Source organism: Odocoileus virginianus, chromosome 5 (assembly GCF_023699985.2).
Source record: "Odocoileus virginianus isolate 20LAN1187 ecotype Illinois chromosome 5, Ovbor_1.2, whole genome shotgun sequence".
In the NCBI taxonomy this organism is placed as follows: Eukaryota; Metazoa; Chordata; class Mammalia; order Artiodactyla; family Cervidae; genus Odocoileus; species Odocoileus virginianus.
Window position 1 is genome coordinate 23,169,818 of NC_069678.1, and position 24,705 is coordinate 23,194,522.

General features: G+C 45.5%; 1 protein-coding gene across 1 annotated transcript; it reads left to right on the forward strand.

The window, feature by feature from the left end:
• Positions 1-2,375: 2,375 nt before the first annotated feature.
• MGST3 (microsomal glutathione S-transferase 3) lies at positions 2,376-23,912 on the forward strand. Its single transcript, XM_020904602.2, has 6 exons — positions 2,376-2,707; positions 18,047-18,169; positions 19,291-19,364; positions 20,176-20,233; positions 22,817-22,889; positions 23,667-23,912. Exons 1-6 carry the CDS (start codon positions 2,501-2,503, stop codon positions 23,801-23,803), a joined length of 672 nt encoding a protein of 223 aa, XP_020760261.2. The 5' UTR covers positions 2,376-2,500; the 3' UTR covers positions 23,804-23,912.
• The last annotated feature ends 793 nt before the right edge of the window (positions 23,913-24,705 follow it).

Genomic DNA, 24,705 nt, shown 5'->3' on the forward strand with positions numbered 1-24,705 from the left:
TAGTCATGTATGAATGTGAGATTTGGACCATAAAGAAAGTTGAGGATGGAAGAATTGATGCCTTTGAACTGTAGTGCTGGAGAGATTACTGAGAGTCCCTTGGAGTGCAAGGAGATCAAACCAGTTAATCCTAAAGGAAATCAACTCTGAATATTCATTGGAAGGACTGCTGCTAAACTTCCAACACTTTGGCTACCTGACACAACGAGCAATTCATTGGAAAAAAGACCCCAATGATGGGAACGATTGAAGGCAAAAGGAGAAGAGGGCAACAGAGGATGAGATAGTTAGATAGATACCATCACTGATTCAATGGACATAAACTTGAGCAAACTCTGGGAGATACTGGAGGACAAAGGATCCTGGGAGTCCTACAGTCCATGGGGTCTCTGAGAGTCAGACACAACTTAGCAGGTGAACAACAATCTGTGTGATTACGTACTTATTTGTGTCAAACAGAGATAACCGGGAAAGGACTGGCCAGAATTACTCTTGACTCTTCAGTCATTCCTTCTACCACCTCAGGCTGCCTTTTCTTATATAGAACAGTCACTGAGTGTCTTACTGCTGGCCTGCTGCTATAACAAAAATACCACAGTATGGGTGACTTACACAGTGAGCATTTATTTCTCTAAATTCTGGAGCCTGGGAAGGTGAAGATCAAGGTGCCAGAAGATTTAGTGTCTGATGAGAACCTACTTCCTGGTTCATAGACAGCTGTCTTGGCTGTGTCCTCACACAATAGAAGGGCCAAGGGAACACTCTGGGGTCTCTTTTATAAGGACACTTATCCCATCTGTGAGGGCCCCACCCTCATGAATGGCTGGATGGCATCACCGACTCAATGGACATGAGTTTGGGTAAACTCCGTGAGTTGGTGATGGACAGGGAGGCCTGGCAAGCTGCGGTTCATGGGGTCACAAGGAGTCCCAACAAGACTGAGCGACTGAACTGAACTGAACCCTCATGAACTAATAGCTCCCAAAGGCCCAACCCATGAGTACCCTCAGAGGGGGGATTAGGTTTCAACATATGAAATGAGGTTGGAGTAGGGAAGGGGGGGCGGTGTGGCAGGAGGTAGACAAGAAGACTACAACAAAAAACACCCTCAATCTCTGGAAGCAAAGGAGTGGGAAAACGCCCCTCAATAACGTACAAATGCTTTCTACCTTTTTACTTGCAGTGTTCAGTGAAAACCGTTCTTTGCCAGAAACCCTAAAATGCAAGGGCTTCCCTGGTGGTTCAAACATAAAGAATCTGCCTGCACTGCAGGAGACCTGTTCCCTAGGTTGGAAACATCCCCTGGATAACGGAATGGCTACCCACTCCAATATTCTTGCCTGGGTAATTCCATGAACACAGAAGCCTGGCAGGCTACAGTCCATGGGGTCACAGACACTCTGGGCAGGACTGAGCGAATAACACCTTCACTTTCACTTTACTGAAGAAGTTGAAAGCTTGAGAATGGTTGGAAGTTGTTGAAACAATAGCCCTCAAAATACTTCCGGGTATATGAATATGACAAATCACTAAAAAGGAAAAAGACACCCACCCTAGAGCCTTTCCAAGATCAAGATGCCAACCTTTCTACACCTCGACCTGGAAGCACAGGCTCTCATAGAGAGAGGAAGTACCCCTATGTAAGACACACTAGGGTTGGCCCACATGCGGCGTATGGATGTGGATGTGGAGTGTCCAGAGTAAAGGGGTGACGGGCCCACTTAAGACACTTGAAAACTGGAAACTTTGGAGCTTTTTGCAGTCGCCTGTTCCGGGACTGAGCTTACAGCACTTTGTAAGTAAGCTCCAGTCTTTCCAGCTTGACCCGGCTTGCAGACCTCACTTAAAAGCTCACCGCACCACGCCCAGACTAGAGGGCTTAACTGGGGCAGAAATTCGCGATCAAGGATCTATGGGTCCCTGAGGCAGTGCGGTCTCGTTTCCGGAGAGCTGGAGCGGGCGAGCGGGCAGCGTGTATGACGATGGGGGCGAATGGGTGCGGCCATCACGCTAGAAGTGCTAGGTGCCGGATTTTGGAAAAACTAACAATATTAGGGAAACACACAGGCTCTAACATCCCTAAACCCTTTCATCTGGTGAATGCAACAATCTGGGGCCGTGAGCGCCTACCCCAAACTAAACTCAGCCAGAACATACCCATCCCTCGACTTGGGCGCCCTCCCACTTCGCGCACGCGCCGTGCAAACCTGTGCTTCCGCCCTCACCGCAGAGCGCCTAGAAGCGAACTACGGTGGCTCTGCTAGGGATAACTTATTAAGGTCCTACCATGCAGCAAATGCAACCCGAGAAATATGAGCTGGCCGGGAGAGTTTAGGAAGCCGGCTACGATGGCATTTGCAGAAAGGAACAGATAAATGTATTTGGGGGTGGGAGGGTTAAATCTCCCTGGAGAATGAAATGGCAATCCATTCCCGTATTCTTGCCTGGAAAATTCCATGGACAGAGGAGGACAACCATAAGGAGGAAGAAAATTTAGACTATGCCTCAAAACCAGGGCCCCGGGGGTGGTACTCTGAAGTCCCTCTCGGGCACCCGGAGCCCTGCCTTGAGGGCGTGGCCTCGTGCTGCCCGGGGTTGGGGCGGGGACTGCTCCGGGCCACGCCCCACTCTGATAGAGGCCAAGGACGCCGCACCTACACTTCCGCTGCGCACTGCGCTCCGCACCAGGCGATCGAAGGTGATCCAGGTGAGTCCCGGCACCTGTGGGCAGCGAAGAGGGTGGGCCTCTGGGGCACTTCAGCTTCTGCGCTGGGCACTGCCCATATCTCTGCCATCCCTAGCTGAATAGGGGCTCGCTCGCTCGCTTCTTGATTGTAGTTTCTACCTTCCCATCCCCTTTGCTCATCCTCCCCATGATGTGGTGAATTTGAGCGTCTAAGTCAGGCTAGCCTCGCTATCTAAAACTCAGGGAGATTCTCAAGGTCAACGCTCCCTCAGTTAAGTCCTTTCCTCTCCCCCGTTCCCTGAGCTGTGTGGACCCCAGGCTCTTTCTTTCTGCCTCCCGGACCCCACCCGACCTTGCCAACTGCATCTCTGGTGCACAGGATGGGCGCGCAGGGCGCTGCAGGGGCAGCTGGCAGTGCAGGTCTGATGGGTGACACAGGTTTTTAAAGTGGCCTGCGAGCGCCGCGCCAGCTGCGGATGTGCATGTGTTGCTAGGAAGTTTCTGGGAGGGCCTCCCAGGGAATTGTGTTTATTTTCCTCCGGCCTCGTAGAAACGTTTTTCCTATGTTTGTATTGGAACCTACGAGTGGGTCATTTCCTACCGCCGCCTTAAAGCAAGAGAGGAGGCGAAACCTTCGTTTAGATTCTGTCTTGGATTTCGGAGGAGTCCTTCATCTAATGTGGCTGCAGGGAGCCCTTGGGCCCCAGCGGTGGGGCAGCTGCAGGGCGGTGGAAGGGGCTGGGGGCTGATTGGTAGCTTATTCCCCGATGTTCTGGCTTCTGCTAACACTTTCCTTGAGTGTCACGAAGCTTACCGCTATATTGTAGCTTCGGGGACCAGAGTATGGGAAAGGAGGTAAAAGAAAAGCAGAGACAAAAGAGGGTGGGTAGGAAAAGAGCTTTGGACTTGTGGCTTTAATCCCCTAACAGAGAAAGGGGGCTCTGGAGGGAAGGACTCCCAGCTGCTCTGCAGATGTGTGACTGCCGGTGCTGTAGACCTGGGCGTGGTCGTGTGGAATTGCCGCAGCTGTTAGATTTCTCTGTCCGTGGGAGCTGAAGCTAGGGCACCCCTTGGGAAATCTGTAGATCATCGGGAGCCTGCAGTTTCTGGGAAGCATTCAAGGTTACTGGGCAAAAATTACAGTCTGTGCTTAATTTAGGCCAACCAATTCGTAATGAGCATATAGTCCGTGCGTCAGGGAATTGTTTATTCTCACAGGAGTTAAATTTAACTGAGTTTAATACGTTTATATCTAAAATCCAAACAAATAACTTTCTGCAGGGGAAGACATTCTGTTAAGCTTCCCTCCTGACACAGTGTTACAGAAATAGAAAACTTTGTCAAGCCGTTCCCCACCGCACTCCCAAATGATGTTGCTATATATAAAACAGAGATACTGGTAGAGGTACTGTGTCCAATCATAGAAAGCACACTTCCAGGGCTTATTCCATACATAAGGAACAAAACTGGAGAAGGGCAGTCTTACCCCTTATTTAGACTTAATCCTGCCAGTTCAGGGTTCTGCAGAAATGCAGTCCGTGAAGGGGAACCTCTTAAGCTGGAGGATAGTAAAGGAGCTGAACCTACGTGGAGAAATCTGGAATGAAGTGAATGACAAATCAATCTGTCAAAAAGTAATTTAGTGCCAGCTGCACAGATAGCAATATCCAAATATATTCCCTATATTTTTATTTAAATATTCTGAATCTGTATTCAGAACAGCTTTGCCAACCACAATTGATCATGAACCATTTACCTTTTTTTAAAGCAATATTTGTTTAAAAGAATATATTGCTATGGTTTTTTGCAACTGGTTTCATTAATACTACTTATGAGCATACTTATATACTACTTATGAGTATACCATCCTTTTGAAAAAGAAGAATTCAGAAGTTACCAGGTAGGTTACTGCTATGTAAAATAGAATTTTTGTATTGCACCGTCTCTTACGTTGTCTACGTATTTTCCTATGGGGCAGTTATACTACCTTCCAAATACATTTGCAAACACCTTTAAGGATTTCAGCATTTAGAATCATCAATCCTCTGTTACCCTCTGAGTTCTTTCTTGAGTCCACCTGCTCATTAACTGGAACTTATATTCTAATATTTTGGTGTCTTAATTCACTTTTTTATTTAAGAGCCTAAGAAATTTATTTTTATCTATATGCTTTTTTAAAATTTCTCCAGCCTAAGAAATGTGAATGATTATGACACAACTTCATTCTAAGTACAGACAGGCCTGAAGAGTTAGACTTGTTTCAGACGAGACCTGCCGCCTGTGTAATTCCTTCATTCAGAGGGACTCTGAATGGAAACTCATGGGAACTCAGCAGCTGCTAAGAATTAACTACAGTCCACCCACATTTCTTGTGATGGAAAATCCAAGCGGTGTCAGTGTGACTCATTAGAGGTTTTTTTGTTCTTCTCCAGGAAGTCAGAGCTTAGTTTCATTCTGCCCCTCCGTTCCTATATAATGCTAATTAAGGGACAGGTTGCATGGGAATCATGATATAAAAAAGAAGTGCCCATTTCTGCGCTGCTTTGCTTCTTACAGACCTGTTCACCTGAAAGATTAGAGGTTGGTTTTTTTATTTTTATTTTCTAATATCTCTCCTCTTTTCATACTGCATTGCTGACACTCATTAAAAAGAAAGGGGAAAAAAAAAAAAAAACTTGGACCTTTTCCAAGTTTTTTTCTTCTTCCAATTAGAAAGCTCTCGGGCTTTAATCAGTCATAGACTTGGAGTTAATTATTAGCTTTCTATTCTCGTTAATATATCTTATCATCAGGAGAGGGTCTGGGGAAGCAGAAAAGTCTCTGAAGGGGTTAGGTGTGGTCGAACTTGCTCTTCAACCTTGTTGAGAGAGGATATATAGCCAAGAGGTTAGAGCATGACTCTTAAGCCAGACTGCCTGGCTATGTGTGAATCCAGGCTTTCTCCATGATAGCTGCGTGTCCTGGGCAAGTGACTTAACCTTCTCATATTCAGTTTCCTCATCTGCAAAATGGAGTAATAATATATCATAGGCATGCTGTGGGGGTTTAAATGAGTTAATATTGATAACTACTTAGAACCGTGTTCGACACATAGTAAATAATATATGTACTAATAATAATGTTATTAATAATCGTTGATTTTCCCTGCCACTCTTTGTCTAACCTCTATCACTACCCTCCAGCCAGCACTGGTCTCCTTTTTCTTCCTTATACAAGTAAACCCCTCCCCCTTTCTCTGTGCCTGTGTCCTTGCTGTTTTCTCTACTATGTTCTCACATCTCACATGACATCCGTCAGAGACCTTAGTTCAGTCTCTTCCCCTCCTGTTTCATGATCCTCCCAAGTTGTCTTCCTGCTTTTGACTCCATTTTCTGGAATGCCAGGACCTCCTTTCTCTGTCTTGATGACCAGTGTAATCCTGCACTGCGCGTGGTACCCAGCATTCAGTAGGGGATAACACGGGGGAGGAGTCATCTTGAGGCAATACTGAGGAAGGTGGTAGGTGTGGGCTTAGTTAAAGTGAGCATTCCGTTAGATGAAATGGTTTGTTCTGAATTGATTGTATCACATCAGCTCCCTTGAATGAATTGTTGTTCAGTCACTAAGTCGCGTTCCACTCTGTAACGCCATAGGACTGCAGCACACCAGGTTTCCCTGTCCTCCGCTGTCTCCTGAAGTTTTCTCAAGCTCATGCCCATCGAGTCAGTGATCCCGTCTAACCATCCCACCCTCTGCCGCCCTCTTCTCTCTTTGCCTTTCCCAGCATCAGGGGAATGCATTGTTACAGGAGTTTTATTTTCTTCTGCGTCCCCTGACTTCTCCCTGTTCTCTCCCCTGTCCTCTGAGATTGGTGCCCTTAGACCATGGGACATGTTCCGTGTCCCATGACTTCTCCCTGTTCTCCCCCCTGTCCTCTGAGATTGGTGCCCTTAGACCATGGGACATGTTCTGCAGCCTGTCCCTGGGATCACGCCTCCCTGGAGGCTGGGCTCCAGATGGTCCACGGTGGCTCAAGGCTTCTAGGTCAGCGCATCAAGGAACTCTCGCCCATAGGGTCAAGAATTCTTGGGTCAAGAATCTGTTGGGGAGAATTCATCTTTGCACAAACACGGGAACCCAGGGTTTGTTCAGTCTTATAGTCTAGTATTCTTCGATTCCTGAAAGGCTGACTTACCAGTTCTTCCCAAGGGGGATTCCATCAGGCATGTGTGTTTACTGTTTTTCACGCTGCAGTCAAGACTCCGGAGAAGAAGAGAGTGAGTAATTTGCTTTGACCTTAACAGAGTGTAACTGTCAGTGCAGGCTCATCCAACATAACCAGGAAGCATTCACTCAGACTTGAGCATCAAGCTGCTCCTTCACCAGCCCCTCCCCTGCTCCCAGCAAAGATAGTGATAGAACCGTTTGTCCTCGGCACTGACAGTTCACCAAAACATTGGAATTAAAATGACATATGTAAGGCTTCCTTGATGGCCCAGTGGTAAAGAATCCGCTTGCCAACGCAGAAGACATGGGTTGAATCCCTGATCCAGGAGAATCCCACATAACTGCAGAGCAGCTAAATCCACTGCCCCGCAAGTACGGAGCCTGAGCTCTAGAGCCAGGAGCTGCAGCTACTGAGCCCACGTGTTGTCACTATCGATGCCCCCCAACAGGCGCCACCGCGACTGTAGCGTGGCCCCCTGCTTGCCACAACTAGAGAAAGCCTGCCCAGCAACAGAGACCCAGCACAGCTAGTGTTTTTTAAATGACATGTGGAAATTGAATATTTTATATTCCAAGCTGTGGCTACTTAATCTTCAATTGAATAGGTTTGGATTGTGGGACATTTATCTCTCAAAAAGACAAGCTCTTCCATTCCCCTAACTTATAGCTGACCTCCACCTTCCGAGTGTTCTGCTAGCAGTGTTGATGAGGAATTGAAGAATGTGAGGGGCTGGGAGAGACCCATTTTATGATCTGCCTCTGCTGTTTGCCTCACTTGGCTTAATAATTGAGGCTGGAGAAGTGTTGGCCTGCCTATTTAACTGACTTTTCATTTTTAGCCCTTGGAGAAATGTCTACTGAATATGCAAAGCAATTGTGGAGAATAGTTTTTCTTTCCTTCTCTTAACTGTCCATGTCTTCCTTTAGCTGCCATTTGAAACTTTGACTCTCAAACAGGTTTTACCATCTGTTTAGCATAGAAGTTACCAGACTGGCATTTTGAAAATGTAGGATGAGCCCAAAGAAACTCTCATTTTTTCCTCTCCCATCATGGAAATAGGGAATTACTTTTGTGCTATTTCTCTCCAGGCTCTTAACTTTCTCCATTTGATATGGTCAGATGAAGCCCTTTAAGTTACCATCCTTGTATTATTCACATGAAAAAATACCATGTAAAATAAAGGACCGTATATAAGGAAGATTGGATTAATAGCACAGGCAGCCAAATAAGGATTTTAATGAAATACTGGGGAAGGGCACCAAGTCAGTCTGTCAGTGCTCTAGCATTGTCCCACTCCTGATGCATTAACAATAATAATAATAAAGGACTGTGTATAAGGAAGATTGGATTAATAGCACAGGCAGCCAAATAAGGATTTTAATGAAATACTGGGGAAGGGCACCAAGTCAGTCTGTCAGTGCTCTAGCATTGTCCCACTCCTGATGCATTAACAATAATAATAATAATAAAAACTGTTGAGAAATGGCTGTACCAATGAAGAACAGTAATTTTACAAATGGAAGTAGGGGTTACCGTTGTCCACTCGTTTGTTTGAGGGCAGAGAGAGAGTTGAAAGTTGAAATCCTCTCTCCCTTGAAATATTTTATTGATTTTCATTCAGTAAAAGGTAAGTTGTTTTAACTGCATGGCTCAGAAGTCATAAATTACGTGAGGCCGTTGCCCAGCGCTCCAGCTGGCCTTTCGCCGCCTTTGTGCAGTGCTGGCCGTGCCTGGGGAATTTCTGTGGGCAGCTCAGAGGGAGCGCAGTAAATAGTGAAGGAGAGCTTTTCCCCAGGAGTATTCTGCTGCGTGTAGTTCAGGAAGTTCTCTGATTAATCCTTTTGTAACTGAAGGAACCCCTGCCCCAGTGAGATAAGCGGAGTGGTGGCAGAAGCGGGACGCGGAGGAAACAGCACATGAAGGATAGCCCTGAAGTGCTGCTGTTTCTAGGAGAATCAGTCGTTCCTGGAGGAGACCTTAGCCAGAGAGCAGAGTGAACCCCATGAACTCAGGCACTGGAGAAGAGTGTAGCTTCTAGGGCTGAGACAACACAGCCTCATTTTAAGTCCGAGCTTGCTCACTCCTAAAGTGAGACTTTACAGTGGTGCCTTGTGGCTTTTTAAAAATCCACTGTCTGCTCACTGGCTATACCAAAGACTTATTGCTCCAAGTCCTGCTCCTTCCACCACAGACTTCAAGGCCCCACCAGTCACCAGGGCACCAGCGTTTTCTGATCTCCCCCTGGAAGCCCACTGTGGTCTGGTCCCATGCCCCACCTGCTTAACCACTCTCCCTAGTTTTTTTTCCTCCAACCTGATACGTGCTCAGAAAGTTACATTTGGCCAGTAATAAACGTTTTGATAAATAAAAAAGTTGCAAACAGAAATGCTGCTGTTTAAATATATATATTATAGGAGTAATTTGGTTTCTAAGGTATTCTCAGGATATGCAAGCATCCCAAGGTAGAACCTGAGGCTGGTGGGGGTCTGTCGGGAAGAAGCCCGGGAAGGGGTAGGACTTGCACAGGCCATGTTGGTGGGATTGGACAGCAGGAGCGATTTAGGAAGGAGGGCTGTCCGAGTGTATTCCCTTACAGCCCACTCTTGACCTTCGACACATGGGCTCCACTTTCTACTATTCGCCTAAAACCTGGCCATCACAGGGTCCCCCTCACCCAAGCCAAGAGCATATTCTGTTCCTGATTCTTCACAGAGGTGTCCACTTCTTTTCAGAATTCTTTCTTCCTTACATTTAGGGTTTGTACTACTTACTCCTGGTCCGTTTTCATACCTGGAAAGCTCTTTCCATGTGTTGGAGTTGAATCCACCCCAAGGCTCACCATAATGAAGGTCATGTTTGCTTAATCAAACAGCTTTCCCTTTGGAAGGTGATGCTTCCTCTGCTAACACTTAACAATTGCATACCCTTTCTTCTTCTACTCATGTCATCTTAGTCCCTTGAGGGAGAAGCAGGAAGTATTAACTGTTACATGACATGTAAAGACCCTCTCATAGTCTGGCCCTGACTCCCTAACCTTATCCCCAGCTGTTCTCACCAGTCACTGGGGTCCAGGCGTTCTCTCGCCCAGAGCCTTCCTCTGCGCCTGCTCTTCCCTCTGATTGGAAGGTTCTTTGCCTCGGTGTGGCGTGGCTGTTTCCTCTGCATTCATGGGTCACGGCAGATGTTGGCTGCAGAAAGGCGATGTTTCCCAGACGATCCTGCTGTCGTACCCCCTCCCCCACCCATCCCCTTTGCACCACTGCCTTGTATGTCCTCCATAATAGTCATTGCTGGGGACTTCCCTGGCGGTCCAGTGGTTAAGATTCTGCTTTGCAATGCAGGCGATGCGGGTTCAATTCCTGGTTGGGGAACTAAGATCCCCCATGCTATGGAGCAACTAAGCCTGCATGCCATAACTAGAGAATCTGTGCACCGCAGTGAAGGATCCTGCATGATGCAACTAAGACCCGATGCAGCCACACACACACACACACACACACAAAGTCATTGCTCTCTCAGAATGACTTTGTGTATTTCTTGTCAGTCTTCTGTCATTAGAATGTCAGTGCCTTGAGATCAGGGGCTGCATCTTGTCCACTGGTATATTCCCACACCTAAACAGTGCCTGGCATAGAACAGACACTTTGTATATTGTAGTTGAATAAATGAATTAAATGTTTCTTGGACTCATGCTGTCCATACTAGGAGATTAACTTCTTCTGTCATTATGCTGTCCACGTCAGGAATCTAATAGACCAGCCTTTTGCCTAATTTGAATCTATTCCAAACTATCAGAATTAATTCCTAAGTCAGAGCACATTACTGATTTGTAGAAAAGTCAATATCCTCCTTATTTAGGAGGTATTCACATAGATGGACAGATAGTATACTTGCCAGGATGTATAATATGTCTTTGTGTTTGGATCAGCATTTAATAAGTGTTCATATGAGATGCTTAGTCTAGCTTATCTCATTTAACTCCTCAAACCATCCTGTGAAGTAAATAGTATTCTCCAATTTGGCAGAGAAATGAAATAACATTTACAAGCTCCCAGAGGTGGGGTCTGAACATGAGTCTTACTCCAGAATTCTCATTGTCTGTGCTTCCTTAGATTTTCCCATGGCAGAAGACAAATCATAAACAGTATTCAAGTCTGCTAGGAATAAAAACATTCCCAAAAGGATTTCTGCTATTAAATAAGAGACAAGAATTTTCTAAATAAAAAGAAAAACTAATTCTTTTTAAACCTTCAGGTTAATGTTCTCTCAACTGTTTTGACTTAAATGTGCCAGAAAGTAGTTAACTGGAAGCAAATACCTCTATAATTACTAAGTGAGGAGGGAATAGAAACACTTCTGTCCTATTTCTGCCTTTCCCCAACCCATTTAGTTTCATTTTTGAGAGGAGTTTTTAAAAATATTTGTTTCGGCTGCATCAGGTCCTAGTTGTAGCATCTTTTGTTGCAGTTCGGGCTTAGTTGCCCCTCGGCATGTGGGATCTTAGCTCCGCAGCCAGGGATCAAGCCCACATCGCATTGATTGGCAGGTGGATTCTTAACCAATGGACCGCCAGGGGAGTCCCTGGTGGGGAGTGTTTGTCCTTGGTTTCTGATCATTGCTATGAAGGAAGAATCTGAAATTGAGTATTTGTTTTCTTATTTGCCTACTTCCTCCAACAGAACATGAGCTTCCTGAGAGCAGGCGCCAAATCCAGCTTGTCATCTTCTCTCTTACACTGGCCCACGGAGCAGCCGTAGTAGGCACTCAATAAGCCTCACAAGTAAATGAACATGCACTCAGCCCCATGCAGTGTGAGCGTGTCTGACTACAGGGAGGGCTTGCATGACTAGGGTTTGCTGATCTCCATGGTCTGTACTAGAAGCCTGCTTCCTTCTGAATACGCCTGCTTGTCAGATAATCTGTTGAAACATGGCTCACTGTTAAGATTTGGAAAAAGAGGGGAATGTGTGTAGTTATAAGCTATGTTTGCTATCTTAAAATGGTAATTCAAAATTATAAATTCTTAAATTTATATCATACATATCATCATATATTCAAACTGCCTTTTATCACTGAATCAGAGCAAAGACAGTTAACGGAACGTTAGCACACAGTGTAACCTGATATGTAACATTTATTGAGTATTTAATATATGGCAAGTAGCTTGATGGATGTTTAGAGACAGTGTCCCTATTTAGCTTTAACCGCTACTCCATGATGTGGGGTGGGTACCACGATCATCTCCAGTTAAGAGGCGAGGAAGTCGCGTCTGCTGAAAGACACTGAGTAATTTTCTTGAGGACACACAGCTCGGAGTATGAGATCCAGGTTCTAAACCCAGCCAATTTGATTTCAGAACTGCACCCTTACCTGCAAGGCTGTGTACTGCACTTAGTGGCTAAGTTCAAGCTAAAAATCAGGTCTGATTCTTTGGCTCCATTAAACATACTGCCTGTTCCTCTGTCTCCTCAATTACTAATCATTGTCAGGCCATTTTTTTTGCTTGTTTTTTTTTAATTTACTTACTTTTAATTGGAAGATAATTGCTTTACAACGTGTTGGTTCCTGCTCTACACCAGCCTGAATCAGCTGTAGGTATACATATGTCCCCTCCATCTTGAACCTCCCCACCTCCCCACCCCACCCCTCTAGGTTGTGACAGATCACCAGGTTGAGCTCCCTGCATCATCCAGCAGTCCCACTGGCTATCCCTTTTACATATGGTAATGTATCAGTTTTAGTGCTGCATTCTCAATTCATCCCAGCCTCTCCTTCCTCCACTGAGCCCACAGTCTATATCTGCATCCCTGTTGCTGCCCTACATATAGATTCATCAGTACCATTTTTCTAGATTCCATGTATATTCATTAATATATGATATTTTTCTCCTTCTGACTTACTTCACTCTGTATAACAGGCTCTAGGTTCATCAGCCTCACTAGAACTGACTCAGATTCGTTCATTCTTATGGCTGAGTAATATTCCATTGTGTCTGTATACCACAACTTCTTTATCCATTCATCTGCTGATGGACGTCTAGGTTGCCTCCACGTCCTAGCTGTTGTAAATCATGCTGCAGTGAGCACTGGGGCGCTTGTGTCTTTTAGGATTGTGGTTTCTCAGGGTATGTGCCCAATAATGGGATTGCTGGGTCATATGGTAGTTTTATTCCTAGTTTTTTAAAGAAATCTCCATACTGTTCTCCAAAGTGAGTGACTTGATCAATTTACATTACCATGAATAGTACAGGGGGGTTCCCTTGTTTATCATCGTCCTGTCTCACATTTATTGTTTATAGATTTTTTGATCATGGCCATTCTGATTGGTATGAGGTGAAACCTCATTGTAGTTTTGATTTGCATTTCTCTAATAAGTGATGTTGAGCATTTTTCCATGTGTTTCTTAGCCATCTGTATGTCTTCTTTGGAGAAATGTCTGTTTAGGTCTTCTGTTAGGCCATTCTTTATATAACTTTTTGGCATATATTTGCTCATTTTAGACATTCTAGAAAGGTACAAAGGAAAATCTAATTCAGCCATCTAAAAATAACTATGCTTATGATTTTGATATTTTCTTCTTTAATTTTTTCTATTATTGAGAAAACTAAGATATACACTTTGTTGTCTTTTTTTGACCTAACACTCTGTATTTTAAATCTATTTAAATCTATTTCACCATCTGAAATATTTCACTATTTTTGATGATTATATTCTGTTCTATCGTATGGCTATGTTATTTATTTAGTTAGTCCTCTTTGTTTGGACATCTGTACCATTTCTGTTTTTGCTGTTATAAACAGTGCTGAAGTGAATGTGTTTGAACCGTATCTGCTTGCCTTCCTGATTACCACCCTGGGATAGATTACCAGTAGAATTATTGAGCATTTTAAAAATATGAACAGTATAAAGCATACTACCTGCTTTCAGGCTGTTCTCCAGATGGTTCTGTTTTACATGACCCCCAGAAGCATGTAATACTGCAAAGTAACGAAATAAATTTTTATTTGTACGGATCATAAATTTTAATCTTTACAGCTGGTGTGTGACTAACCTTGAAAACTGCATGAAAATTAACAAGTGCTATTATACAACCAAGACAATTACAGAGTAATCTATACTGGTCATGAAAGTTCAGTTCCAAAAGGACCAATGTGTGTCTGTCACCATGTAGAAGGCAAAGTCTAGGGCAGAGTTCCCACCCCAAGAACCTTATCTTGCTGAGTGGATATATGGGTTGCTGGTGACACAGAGCAGGTATGTAATCAACAAACTGTGGTGTGCAGTCCGAATGAGTGCTTATGTCGAAGAGAGGTTTATGTTCCACATATCAGCTTCTCAAGCCCGTGCCCTGGGAGCTATCTACTAGCTGCGGGCGGCCCAGCCTTGGGTGTGGCTGGGGCTGCCTGGGACACAGCTACTGTGAGCTGGAGTGCCTCGCCTTTCCCAGTGTACACACCCGAACCCACCACAGGCTGGGAGTGTCCAGCTCTCTGCCCTGGATTTCTCAGAAAATAGGGATTCGGCAAATGAAGATTTTTTTTTTTGACCCCTAAGTGAATTAAACAGATTCTTTTCTTAAAGGACAAGCACTTTCAATCCCCATGGGATTTGTGTCTTCATCAGTTACACTGACAGAGCTTTTCTCTGTGCTCTGATCTCTTTCTCCAGGAATTCATACATCCAACTGCTTCCATTGTTTCAGTAGATACATTAAGGGGGATAAAAAGGAAACTGACCTGGGTTAGGCACATACTTTATGCCAGGCACTGTGCAGAGTGGAGAGATCATTTTGAAAGCCACCTGGAGCTTGCTTCATTTATTCTACAGCTTTCTGTGAGCACACACTCTGAGCTTGGCACGGAGGATGCCAGACACACACGGTCCCTCCCTCGTGGGAGCTAAGTAGCTGGTACAGTTGGCTGCTCTCTCTGTCCTAGCCCTGATCACACCAGCTGGCTGCGGCGCCTGTGAAGCAGGGCTCCTCACTGGGTGAAAGTGCCTGGCGGTGTCTGGGCGGGCTGAGCAGGCTTGGCTCCTGCACTTGCGCAGGCGTGTCCATGGGCCCTGCAGGGAGCGCCTTGGGGAGGGCCTCCCCCCCTCTCTTCCTGCCCCTGGCACATTTAGTTTCCTGACCCATTGCACCATCTTTTGCAAACCACCTACTTTAGCATCAGACTCTAGGTCCCCCTTAATGTAAATTCTCTGTCCTTCAAAGGTCTTGCTCCTGCTTCTGCTTGCCCCCACCCAGATTCCTTTTCCCCAGTACCTATCACCACAGCAGCATGTGAGGAGATGCATATTCATTAGGGTGTGACTGCCTGAACCTGTCCTCCGAAACTGCATTTATATTTTGGAAGAGGAGCACGCTAGTAGACATTAATTTCTAATTGCAGATTCTCTTAAATATTTATGTATTAGCTATTTATTTGACTGCACTGAGTCTTAGTTGCAACATATAGGATCTTTAGTTGCAGCATTAGAACTCTTAGTTGCAGTATGTGAGATCTAGTTCCCTGACCAGGGATTGAACCCAGGTCCCTTGCACTAGGAGCATGGAGTCTTAGCCAGTGGACCACCAGGGAAGCCCCAAATTGCAGATTTTTGAGCAGTTGCCTTTCCAAGTTCATTGCCTACAGTAGAAACATCTGCTCAAAAGGCACTTCTCTGTCCTGCCATCTACCTTCTTCTACCCAAACCCTTACAGGCCAGAAAAACAGGCCAGTGACTTGGCCATGAGTTCTAATGTTTTGCCAAGGCTAGCTGGAGTATTTGGGGGGAAATTCTACAGCCTGTTCTGGTCTTAGCTCTGCCTTCACCTCGCTACCTGTGCCTCTATTTCCTTTTCTGTAAAATGGAACTTTCGGGATTTGGGGGAAGCTGAACAGTCGCCAGGTGACCCCAGGCTGTGAGGGAGCCCAACCCACCATCCAAAGCTGAGGTCTGAATGGACTTTCAGCTTGGAAACTTTGATCTAAACCAGATAGTGGAGTAAAAGTCGTTGAGTCGCTCTTTGCGACCCCATGGACTATACAGTCCATGCAATTCTCTAGACCAGAATACTGGAGTGGGTAGCCTTTCCCTTCTCCAGGGTATCTTCCCAACCCAGGTCTCCCTCATTGCAGGCAGATTCTTTACCAGCTGAGCCTGACCGTGTAATTCCTAAATAGCCAGCTTTTGGCAAAGTCAAAGACAGCTTCATTTTCAATAGCCTGTTTGGCCTAGATGTGTTGAACTCCAGGGCAATCAGATAGTTGTGTTTATTTTAATTTTCAAAGAGGTGTTTGGTATTCACTCCATATTTTTGTTTTACTATCTACTACTAAAGCTTTCTCCCCAAGCTGATTTTCTCAACTCTGAAAATGACTAACTCTAGAAGAGAATGAGGGCGGGGGAGCTTGGAGGGCAGCCAGAGACTCCTTGCTCTCTGCAGGCACACGTGATAGCCCAGGAGAGGCTGACCTGGTGGTGACTTCGGTGCTGAGTCATGGGAATGGCCCTTTCCAGAATGTGTCCCCGGGCCCGAAGAAGAGGGTGGTGGGTACCCCTCAGCGAGCAGCTCCAGGTGAAGAAAGAGTATAGCAAGGGAAACTGATGGGAATTACTGTGGAACATGGTGAGGGGTGTGCAGATTTTAGGATTTTGGTTTCAAATGTTATTTTGCAGATGTAAGGGAAACTTAAACTTTTAAAGAGCTGAGCTGTTTCCAGGCCTCAGATTCCACACTGAGAAAGATGCTGTGACTCCAGTGTCCACTCAACTCTGAGTCACCAAGTGGAATTGAAAGGGGACACTGGAACCTAATCTGAATCTAAATTTGACTCCCAACTCTGCTACTTTCTCTTTTAGACCTTTGGAACATTACTTAACCTCTGGGCATTCTTTGGAAGATAGGGAGAATACTATCTTGTAGGGTTGTTAGTGAGGATGACTAGAAACATTTTGGAGCAGTGTAACCCTCCCAGGCTTACGGGAGAGATGGTAGCCAGACAGTTAGCAGGGATGGACGCTCTAAACTGAAGGCAGAACACACACAGGAGCCGTCGGCCTGTGGCACCCATGCACGTGGCGGGCCAGCCGCTGAGATCTTGGGAAGCGCTGAAGCTCTTTCTCTGCGTGCTGCCGTGCTCTTTGGACATCTGGAGATAAAAGCTCAGAGAGGTTGGAGGTAGCACTAACTACTTTGAAATTATTAGGGCTTCTTCCCAACCACCAAGTTTTCTTCTCCTTGGCGTTCCTTCTTTCCTACTGGGGCAGGACAGGAACTCAAAGAGCTGAAATTGCCGAACACTGAAAAATGCTGAGATGAGCTTTTTTTCCTCCAAACATTTCATTAAGAAATTTTTCAAACATGCAGAAAAGTTGAAAGGATTGTACATTTATCATACATATATCTAACACAGGTTGTAGAGTTAATATTTTGCTATATTAGCTTATATCATCATTTTTGATGCATTTCAAAGTAAGTGGCATTGCAGGCACCAGGACACGTCATGGGGTTAGTTTTGAAGTATTGTTTTGATGAACACCTTGAGTTCTCCCAGAGCTGCTCAGAGCCCCGTTCTGCTTTTGAAGCACTAAAAATAATCCCTTCCCTTCCAGTGTGATGTTCCTGTTTTGTACTAGCACGTGCCTCAGCATCCAAGGGAGGCCTAGAGGTTCCTGCCCTCAGAGTGTCTCCCATGCCAGCAGACAGACAAAAGCCTGGAGTCATTCTGTCCTTACTGGTTTCTACCCTGTCTCTCTCTTTCTGTTTATCCCTGTTTGTCTGTCCGTCTCCTTCTGGTAATCTTTGAGCATTTTGCTTATGAAATATTTTTTTAATTGGGGTTTTTAGTAGTCCGACCACCCTGTGGTGATGACTGCTGCAGTAGTTTAGATAAATCTCATAAATGCAGTGTTGATCGAAGGAACTCCAGCACAGAAGAGAGTGTGATCGTGAGCATTTCTGTGCACATACTGCAGACTTCATCCTTTTTTTAAAGATTCTGTTAGGTAGTTAATATCTCTGACTACCTCTTGGAGCCCTCAGATCACTCACACCTCTTTTCGATCTGTAGGGATACTCTTGCTGGTAACAGAGCGTCGCACGCCTGAGACCTGCGGCGCAGGGCCCACGGTGCCAGGCAGCCGCCTAATGTGTTCTTTCTCCCACAGGTCAGGATGGCCGTCCTCTCTAAGGAATATGGTTTCGTGATTCTAACTGGTGCTGCCAGCTTCTTGATGGTTACTCATCTAGCCATCAATGTTTCCAAGGCCCGCAAGAAGTACAAAGTGGAGGTGAGTGGGAACACAGTGGGGGCCTTACAGGCTTGTCGGGGGCAAGAACCCGTTTTCAGCCACGGAGGAAGAGGTCAGGGGCTAGTAGCGCTAGTGCTGTTCTTATTAGAAATTCTGCCCCTGGCTTGCAGGAGCAAAGAAAAAAATACAGGCCCCTGCTAGAGAGTCACTTCGACCTTGTTTCACTTTTGTCTCTTCTGTAGAAGAACCAGCTGTGCTTTTGTCTGGAGCTCTTTGCTGGGAAGAGAGTTATTTTCTAAAGGAGGTTAGACGGGGAACTCCCTGGTGGTATAGTGGTTAGGACTCTGTGCTTTCACTGCTGAGGGCCTGGGTTCAATCCCTGGTTAGGTAGCTAAGATCCCACAGCCTCTGAGGTGTGGCCAAAGATAAATAAAATTTAGAAAGGGGTTAAATTGCAGTTGTTTTCTGGTGTGCCAGTTTAAAATGATGTCTTCTGGTGATTTTTCTGTCTCCCAAGTAGAAAAGAAGCATGTGGCGCTGCGGTTATCCCGTGCTTGGCCATCAGATGTAGGGGGAAGGTCTGCTGAATGCTTCCTTTAGTTCCAGCTAATCTAGAAGGGATAATTACTGAAGCCGTCCCTGGCGAGCAGTTTCAAATGTCTACTCTGCTGAATAATTATAATTAGACTCCCTCAGCTGAAGTCCTTTTAAAGTTCTCGTCTAGTTTCTTTTTTTAACACGCACATCCATTAACATTCTCACACACTCTGTTTCTGTTCCCCTACTAAGGGAACCTTAAAGGATGTGGTATCTGATTGACTCTTGGGAGGGAGTTGTTTCCCAGTTGCTGCTCGCAGTGCATCTCAAAGCCACTAGTGACGGCATAATGTCAACAAGAGCACTGACTTTGGCACGGGCTGTCTCCATCCCTTGAATGGCACAGAGCTGCATCCTTGTTCTGGATATTAAGAGACCCAGATTGACTCTGCCTCTGAGAATGAGATCTCTCTCACTGCATGTGTTTAAGCAGAAAATGAATGATCATCTACCAAAGTTATGACAGAAGATGCTTTGGGACACATTACCTTTAAGGCTGATTTTAACTCTCGACACTGAGTGCTACACTTGGCCATATGATCACACACACTTTGTTTTAACAGTATCCTACCATGTACAGCACCGACCCTGAAAACGGGCACATCTTCAACTGCATTCAGCGAGCTCACCAGAACACGTGAGTGCTGGCCCTGCTGGGCCCCTGAGACGTCTTCAGAGTGGGAGCTTTCTGTCCTACACCTCAACCCTTGGTTTGCTGAGCAATTGGGATGATGATCATGGATACTCATTAAAAGTATCATAAAATGTGTTTATGAACAGATTAAATATTAAGCAAAATTAAGAGTTGTCAGGATGGTGAGAGACTGGATAACCTTTCCTTTCCATTTCTTTTTTTAAATTGAAGTTGATTTACCTTGCTGTGTTAATTTCCGCTGTGTTACTGTCAGCAAAGTGATTCAGTTATACCTACATTCTTTTTTTACTTTCTTTTCCATGGTGGTTTTCTACAGGCTATTGAATACAGTTCCCTGTGCTATACAATAGGGCCTTGTTGTTTATCCACTCTGCATATAATAGCTGACATCTGCTAACCCTAACCTCCTACTCCATCCCTCCCCCAACATGTCTTTAATGCTACGATACTCTTCCGCAGTATCTGCAACAAGTCCACTCTAAACTGATGCCGAATGTCCCAGCGTAGGGGCTGAAAGGCTTTGAGCTCTGTAAGCACTGACTCTAATTCACCTCATCACTTTGTTAGCTTTGAGGTCTTGGGCTCACTGTCTTCTGAGTTACCTCTAATCCCAAGCAAAGCAAAAGAAGGTGGATGATCTTAGTGGTCCGGCCTTCCACCTCTAGTCAATGATTATTTTTACTCTCAAATTTCTAACTTGGCAAGTAAGAATGTAAAAAGTTCTTAGTTTTACATGGACATACTTAAGTAGGGTGCTTTTCTTAAAAAAAAAGTTTTTTTCTATCTATTTCAGGTTGGAAGTGTACCCTCCCTTCTTGTTTTTCCTAGCTGTCGGAGGTGTTTACCACCCAGTAAGTACTGAGCATGCACAGCACAGGTTTTTTTGTTGGGGGGTGCGGTGGAGGAGGGAGGCGTCTAATTAGATTTAATAGATTTAATTCACTGAGTCTTTGGGGAGGGGAGAGGAAATGAACATTTAATGAACATCTTTGATGTCTTGGCACCATATATTTTAAAGAATTAAATTCTGTTACTTCTTACCAAGTTTCTTAAGGCAGGTAGAATTTTTCCCATTTTTTTTTTTTTTTAACAAATGAGAAACCTCTTGAATACTGTATAACTTCCTCAAGATCAAATAACTAGAGTAAAAAAGTCAATTTGAACCCAGGACTGCCTGCTCCTAGGAGGTTCATGTTTATCGAGTTTTCCTTTGCTGTATTTATTCAAACAACAGAAATTTCCTGGACACCTGAGGTTACTGCAGTGACCTAAACAGGCAGACTCCCGGTCTCATGCCCTGACTCTTAGTTGGGGTTACAGACGAAAAAGTAATGCAAGTATTGGGTTGGCCAAAGAGTTCATTTGTGTTTTTCCACGTCTTATAGAAAATCCCAAACAGACTTTTTGGCCAACCCAATATGTCACTTCAGTTCAGTTCAGTCGCTCAGTCATGTCCAGCTCTTTGTGACTCCATGGACTGCAGCACGCTAGGCCTCCCTGTCCATCACCAACTCCCGGAGTTTACTCAAACTCATGTCTATTGAGTCGGTGATGCCATCCAACCATCTCATCCTCTGTCGTCCCCTTCTCCTCCTGCCCCCAATCCCTCCCAGCATCAGGGTCTTTTCCAATGAGTCAGCTCTTCACATCAGGTGGCCAAAGTATTGGAGTTTCAGCTTCATGCAATGTGTAGTTGTTAGAAAGTGGTGCACCCCACAGAGGAAACACAAGCGGGCGTGGTGGGAAGGGAATGCTTGGGGACCAGTGCTGAGGGGGCAGCCTGGAGGGGTCCCTTGCTGCAAAGGTGATGCTTGGGCAGTTGGTAGGGAGCACATGCCTCCATGTCTCCAGACACCCCCAGGCAGGAGATGAGCAGGGGAGGCCCTGGAGCAGGAGCCTGTCTGGTCCATTTGGGGCACAGTGAGCAGCCGGCTTCGGTGGTGAGCAGGGGTGAGGGCTGGGGTGAGGGTGGATCTTAGGACCTTGTAGGCTGCTGTGGCCCTGTGGGCCCTAGATTTGGTCTGCACTGCACTTATCTAAACAAAGCAAGGTTCTCTGGTTGCCGTTTGGGTCTTGCTTTGGACAGAAACTTTCCTTTTGAGGGGCCAGATTTCCCCTCCATTGGGCTGTGACCAGAGGACTGGTACCTCACATTCCGGGCTCTGAGACCTTCCACAAGCCTCTGCTCTGCACCCGAATGGCCTTGCATTTTTCTTGTCAGTTGCTGGAATGGCACATCTATGGTTTATAACCTCGAGGTCTTATATTTTTTTCGAAGAAACATCTACTGCTCTCTTAGAGAAGATATTTCTTTCTTGTGCCTCTGAAGAGCCCCAATCCTAGCAAGTGACTGGACTCGCTGGTCTCAACAGATTCGCTGGGTTGTATAGATGGGGCGTTACCTGATGTCCACCCCAATCCTACTCTGGTCTCCCACCCCGGGATCCCGTTCCTTGTGCTTCGTTCTCTAAAAACACTCTAAGACCACTCTGAGGACAAGCACCTAATGCAGTTCCTGGGTTTACAGAGTAACCTGGCAGAGAACACAGGCCTGCTAGATAGTGACGTGTGTGCCTGGGCGTTTGTTTATAGTTGTTTCATACTCCCACCGATATTTAACATTCCCTAAAATCATGGAAACAAGCAAATACAAACCCTAAAGTAGGCACCTCACCCCACTGATGGCAGTGCCGAATGGAAAGATGCTTGAGGACAGTGGCATATGGTGACTCACGTCCTCACACCTCTCCTGTCTCCTCCTCCCTGGACTCCTTTGGACTAGATGGGTTGTCCCCCCTGGAGGATAGCCAAATGGAAGGATTTTCCATCTCACATGAGTTTTTCCTCTGTCTTCTGAAGGGTGTTGGAGATGGGGAGACTGTCCTCTCCCAAGACTGCATATTCTGGGGTTCACAACATAGCACCCTCTCTGGCCTTTTCTGGTAGAGCCCCCCACTTATGCATAGGTCGCAGCATAGCCCCTCCGAGCCCTCTGGGGGCCCTTGCTGAGATGAAGCCGCGCACAGCAGCGGAATGCCCAGGCCACTGCTCACGGCGCTCCTCCCCTGGTCCTGCCTCTCTGCTGGCTTCCTCTCCGGGTTACCCTGCATCCCCGAGGCCTGCCTCTCCCGGAGCCCAGTGACTCTGCTACCGCACACTGACTCCTCCGAGGCAAGCCAGGCGGCTCCTGCATCCCACCTGCCTGGGAGAAGGCCAGCAGTCACCCCTCAGGTCTGTGGGCAGCTCACAGAAGGGTCACAGTGCTTTGATGTTCCTGCCCTTTGAATTTCATTCTACCCTAACTTTGGTAGGGAGTATTTTACCGTATCTGTGAAATTGTTGGCTTTTTATTGAAGTGTGTAATCAATCCTAGATGTTAATAAAAATCTGCCTGTTTCTTTAACGCAAATACTAACAGAGCCCTTTTATTTTAGCGTGTAGTTTCTGGCTTGGGCTTGGCCTGGATCGTTGGACGAGTGCTCTATGCTTACGGCTATTATACAGGAGGTAAGGACACACTGCTGTCTGCCAAGGAAACACATTTAAAATCTTATGCTACTGTACTTTCCTGTTTAGCCAGGCTTTTCAGAAAGCAAAGTAACTTCATTTTCTCTGTCTCTTCTGTAACTTGATAAGTAAGTTGTAACTATCAAAGTAACTTGATAACCAAGGTGAAAGACTGGTGATCTTCTTTCCTTTTGTTAATCTTTGAATAGTATTTAATAACAAAGCTCATTTTTATTGAACATTTTCAATGTGTCTATTGCTAAGACCTCAGCATATGTCATTTAGCCCTATAACAATTCCATGACATAGATAGTATTAATATATGGATGAGGAAACTGAGGCTTAGAAAGATTAAGACTCCAGGTCACAGAGCTATTAAGTGTACACTAGAAAGTCAGGGTCCAAACCCAGGCAGTCAGACTCCAGATCTCTTGCTCCTCATCAGGACTATAAATGGTGTTTCTGAGAGAAAAGTGGGAAAGAGACTCTTCTTGCTGTGCTTACCTTCTGGAAGAGGAAGAAAGTTCCCAAAGATCCTGAAGCAAAGGTGCTCTACTTATTACCCTATAATTTGATTTAAAGTCCAATACTCTTGGGACACACCACTTTACATGCAGTATCTGACAAGGGACAGCTTAGGCTAAAGAGCTGGCTGACCTCTGGAGACCAGATGGTCTAATGTGCCGCCCCAAGTGCCTTGATGGAATGGCTCATGGATGCGGACAGCATTGTGATTGTGGTGCGTCCCCAGTAACTGCTGTTCTTTCCTCTTTTTAGAACCCAGAAAGCGGCAGCGGGGAGCCCTGAGCTTCGTCGCCCTCATTGGCCTGATGGGCACCACTGTGTGCTCGGCCTTCCAGCATCTTGGTTGGGTTAGAACCGGCTTGAGCGGCGGGTGCAAGAGCTGCCACTGAAGAATTATAGGGTTTTTTGAAACTCTCATTCATTCTGAGTGACTTTTATTTTCAGTTACATTTTTTTTTTCTTAAATAAAATCTTAGCTGGCGTGAGCCTCGTACCTAACCCTGACTCTATCACTGAATTCTTTTAGAGTCTTTATCTAAAATATAAGTATCCTGTTCCTACCTAATGAGTGAGGGGCCACAGGTATTAAGCACCCCTTCTACCCTGCCAGAGGATCTTTACTTAAGGTGTGAGCTGAGAAAACGTCTAATTGTGAAAATATTCGTGATCATGCCCACTGAGCCACCTGAGAAGGCCCCCCACAGTCATGCCATGGCAGTGAAAACCTGAGGCTTGAAGGAAAGTCTTTTTGTGCTAGTTGGGATATAAGATTCTCTTATCACTTGCTAATATATAGAATGACAATAGGATTTTAAAAAATCTCTACTGAAGATTGCTTCTAATAGTTAAAAACTGAAAGCGAAGTTGCTCAGTCATGTCTTACTCTTTGCAATCCCATGGACTGTAGCCTACCAGGTTCTTCTGTCCATGAGATTTTTCAGGCAAGAATACTGGAGTGGGTTGCTGTTTCTTTTCCAGGAGATCTTCCTGACCCGGGGATTGAACCCAGGTCTCCCACGTTGTAGGCAGACACTTTACAGTCGGAACCACTAAGAGACAGACTAAGATTATGAAAGTCAATAAAGATGAATCTAATTTTCTGCATTTGCATGCTAAGATCTGATTGCATAGGTACAGACAGAGGACACCCTTAGCACCAAAACACAGGAGACTTAAGCAGTTTTAGCTGGCTTGGGTTTCGCTTACCTTGGACACGGGGTATCTCTTCACGGCTGCTCCAGCAAAGCACAGCTGCTGCTCCTTACGTTGGATGTGGGGTAGCTCCTCTCAG

What these genes read in the sequence shown, in the direction of transcription:
- MGST3 (XM_020904602.2), top strand. Translation starts at nt 2,501, where the DNA reads ATGCCTCAAAACCAGGGCCCCGGGGGTGGTACTCTGAAGTCCCTCTCG. An exon ending in GGCGATCGAAGGTGATCCAG is followed by an intron (nt 2,708 to 18,046) that starts GTGAGTCCCGGC and finishes TTTCTCCCACAG; the next exon opens with GTCAGGATGGCCGTCCTCTC. An exon ending in TTACGGCTATTATACAGGAG is followed by an intron (nt 22,890 to 23,666) that starts GTAAGGACACAC and finishes TCCTCTTTTTAG; the next exon opens with AACCCAGAAAGCGGCAGCGG.